This window comes from Saprolegnia diclina, assembly GCF_000281045.1.
Source record: "Saprolegnia diclina VS20 unplaced genomic scaffold supercont1.96, whole genome shotgun sequence".
NCBI classification, from domain to species: Eukaryota; Oomycota; class Saprolegniomycetes; order Saprolegniales; family Saprolegniaceae; genus Saprolegnia; species Saprolegnia diclina.
Window position 1 is genome coordinate 111,008 of NW_008246163.1, and position 3,585 is coordinate 114,592.

The 3,585-nt window shown below is 55.8% G+C and overlaps 2 protein-coding genes across 2 annotated transcripts; one reads left to right on the top strand and one right to left on the bottom strand.

Moving 5' to 3' along the window:
* Positions 1-22: 22 nt before the first annotated feature.
* Positions 23-577, top strand: SDRG_15608 (hypothetical protein; the record flags this gene model as incomplete). The annotated part of the gene is made up of 3 exons (XM_008621786.1): positions 23-46; positions 103-486; positions 539-577. 3 exons carry the CDS (start codon positions 23-25, stop codon positions 575-577), a joined length of 447 nt encoding a protein of 148 aa, XP_008620008.1.
* Positions 578-601: 24 nt separating this feature from the next.
* SDRG_15609 (TKL/DRK protein kinase) lies at positions 602-1,738 on the bottom strand (the record flags this gene model as incomplete). Its single annotated transcript, XM_008621787.1, has 4 exons — positions 602-867; positions 916-1,073; positions 1,125-1,310; positions 1,356-1,738. 4 exons carry the CDS (start codon positions 1,736-1,738, stop codon positions 602-604), a joined length of 993 nt encoding a protein of 330 aa, XP_008620009.1.
* Between the last annotated feature and the right edge of the window lie 1,847 nt (positions 1,739-3,585).

Here is a 3,585-nt window from a genome sequence, read left to right on the forward strand (position 1 = left end):
GGCTTGACGTAAGCTGCGCTGCATGGCCGGAGGTGGACGAGATGGCGTAGGTGCTTTGGCCTGTGCTCGGGCGCGTACCAGTCGCTCAAGTTCCTGCACCAGGCCGACCGCGCCAAGTCGCAGGGCCACACATGCGTGCTCAAGCTATGGGCGGTGCTCGGGTCGCTCATCCTCTACCAGCAGTACGTCGAGGTATTTCTCTCGTGGTTTCCGTTCTACTACTGGGCCAAGTGCGTGCTTCTTATTGCGCTCTTGACGCCCAAAACCAACGTTCCGTCGCTCGCGTTCGAGGCCGTCGTTGTCCCGCTGGTCGAGGCCGCCGAGGTCGCCTTTGACTCGCGCGTCAAGCCCGCGCTGGTGCAGCTGGCTGCGCGCCACGGCCACTGGCTCCACTGCGCTGCGATGCAAGTGGCGCTCCCAAGCCTCGCGGACGCCGAGCTTGAAAAGCTGGCCACTGAGCTGCAACGCCGGCTCGCCGACATCGAGGTGCGTCTTTGGCCAGTCCATGGACCGAGGATTTATTAGAAATTGGGCTTAGGCACTGCAGCAAGCGCGTGCGGATGCCACCGACGACTAAATACATTGCATAAATACAAGTCGATTACGCGGCCGATGGGCTACTCGCGAGCGTCGCAAGCACCTCTTGAAGGGTGGTGATCGTGGACGGGAACGACGGCCGGGCCGACGCATCTTCGGCCCAGCAAGCCTCGGTGAGGCGGAGAAGCGCTGGCGGCCACGTAGCTTCGAGCGCTGCGAGCGACGGGCGGAGTCCTTCGTATGCGATCTTCTTGACGAGAAGCTTCTTCTTCATCTTCTCGGTCGCAAGCTCAGCGTACGGCATCTGGCGCGTCATGATCTCGACCATGACTAGACATTCAGAGTTAGTTTATGGAAGGACTCGAATCGAGGAATAACCAATCGCAAAGCTGTACACGTCGACCTTTTCGTCATACTCTTTTTGGCCACGCAGGATCTCGGGTGCGGTCCAGATCGGCGACCCCAAAAGTGTCATTTCGCCATTCGTCTTTTCGCGGCTAAACTCAAAGTTGGCGATTTTGGCTTTGAAATCTTGCCTACAACCACGAGTCCTGTGGAGATGCATAATAAAATTGGAGATGGCGTACGTGATGTGGATGTTGGCACACTTGAGATCGCGGTGGAGAACCTGCGGCGTGTGCGCGTGGAGGTACGTCATGCCCCGCGCAATGTCGAGCATCATGCGGACATTGGCTTCGGGCGTCAGCGCAATGTCGGGCGACTGCAGCAGCGTCGCGAGGTCGCCGCGCGCCAACTGCTCGGTGACCATGCAACTAAAGGCAATCGTGAGATCGAACGACATTGCAATAAGAACTCACATGCAGGACTCCGAGTCCCAGCTAGCACCAATGCACTGGACGATATTGGGGTGGTGCATGTCGATGACGAGCCGCGTGACGCGCGCAAAGCGCTCAACAGCTTCCTCGGTGATGTGCGTGCGGAAGAGCTGCTTGACGAGGACGGGCGTGCCCGTGTACGTGCCCGGGCGGACGCACTCCCAAGGCGGGCTATTCGTTGTCAAGCGGTCGCCGAGTCGAAGCGCCTTGAACGGAATCGCGATCGTGCTCAACGTCAAGTCCGACGTCAGGTGCTGCTCGATGAAGGTCGTGCCAGGCGCGCGTGGCGGCGGCGACGTCGACTTTTGCGGCTGTGGAGGGGGCGCCACCGGCGACGGCGGCGGGATGCTTTTGCAGTTGCCCATCGCAGTTCGAAATGCTCTGTGATCGCCAGTTTGCACTTTATATTGGTAACAAACGCACACTATTTACGGCGATTTTCAATATGGTTTTGGAGGCGCCATCAACGGCTCGAACCGATGCGAACTTATTTAGCAAGTCAGCGACAGCCTCGCACAGCACCCATAGTGCATCTCGGGCGCGGAGCGAGCAAGCTTGCAAGCTAACAAGCGAGGTGCGTTGGTTTCTACAGTGTCGTGTGCAACGACCAAGCATTTTAGCCAATCACTGCATGCGAATGAAAGTGATGCGATGCGATTGGTTGGAATGCGCACCTCGAAAGTCGAGGACGCGCTTTTGATTGGGTTTTTCTTTACATGTTGATAATATGGTGTTTAAATAGTGTGAAATCGAGGCTGCTGACAATCCTGTGCAAGGTGCCATGTATTGGTAATCCCTACAACCGAGCATTTGAATTCGGCAACGATTCAGTCCTTCGTGTTGGCGATTTTGGTGTCTTTCGGCACAGCGACTTGTGCAAAAACGTTTTTTGCTATCTAGACGGTTCTGTATGTGATGGAGGTTGGTTTGGGGTTCTTGGGTATCGTGCAACAGCCACACTCCGAGCACAACAAGACGCGGGCTGATCCTCAGACGTAAGCTCACGCTCTCACGCTGCTTTTTTGCCAACTTGGATGCCGCGGACAAGGACATTCGATGCAGAGTCAAGAAGGAGCATCACTGTGGAGCCGGAAACGAAAGATCTACCTACATTCCTTGGTGCGACGGAGAATGATGCACACGTCGACAGCACTGTCGCAGGAAGCCATAGTGCAGCTTTCATTGCTGGCCTGCACTGTAGTGCGCTCATGGCCACACATGATTGCGAACAGCAGAGAAGAAAGAATGTGTCAATGGCATGGGTTCTGTGCGTCATTTAATGTAGCTGCTGTCTCAATGTACAATATTGTCGTTCATATCTATGATTATGTCTCCAATACATGCTACAATTCATTCGAGAGGCGCGCCAGTCGAACCAAGTCGCCTCGCGTCGCTTGGTCACGGAGCCGTGGTGCGCACGATCACTCCTCGGTGGCTCGAAGCGATTGGGCATAAATCAACAAATCTGTGTGCTTTCTTCTTTTGATTCGTTAAAAAGAAGCCAATCACACAGCTTCAAGTGGCATTTTCGAATCCTTCCCCAAAATGATGGCCTTGACCCGGACGCAGGTTGCGGCCTCGGCCGCCCATGGCACCTCGCTCAGGGCCGTCGACGCTGCCTTTGTCAGCCTCGACCGCTTCGACGGAGGTCTCTTCGCGCGCAATGCCAATGGCTCGCACGCGACGCTCCTCTTCGCTGCCAGTGTGCCCCCTGCCGCCATCTCAGTCGGTGGGCTGGAGTGATTGATCCTCGATGCGACGGCGCCGCTTAAAAAGTCGGACAAAAAAGCGCTGAGCTCAGCGCTTGTGGTTGCAACTGCGTTTGCAACGGCGCTTCGTATGCCCCGTGGCTCTGCGGCGGCCCGTTGGACTCGGGCGCCGCGGGCGCGTGGATCTTGTGGGGCGGCGGCTGGGGCATTCTGGTCTCGATGGCCATCGACTACTAGTCCCAGGAGTCGTTGCCTCAAACCGTTGAATGACAATATTTGCACTCCAAACGAGTATTGTGTTTTGTCCCATGGACAAATATTAGTTGGTGGAGAATATGTTCGCAAGCTGGTTCACGCTTGAAGAGTGCTCTCAATCGACAAACGTCATTGTATGATAGAAATTGGTTGTAGCCATATTACTCGATCATGTAGCGTGCATGACGACACTTCGTCGATGGAACGTGCGTTTGCTCGTACGTGACGGAATAGCACCTACCGTTTAC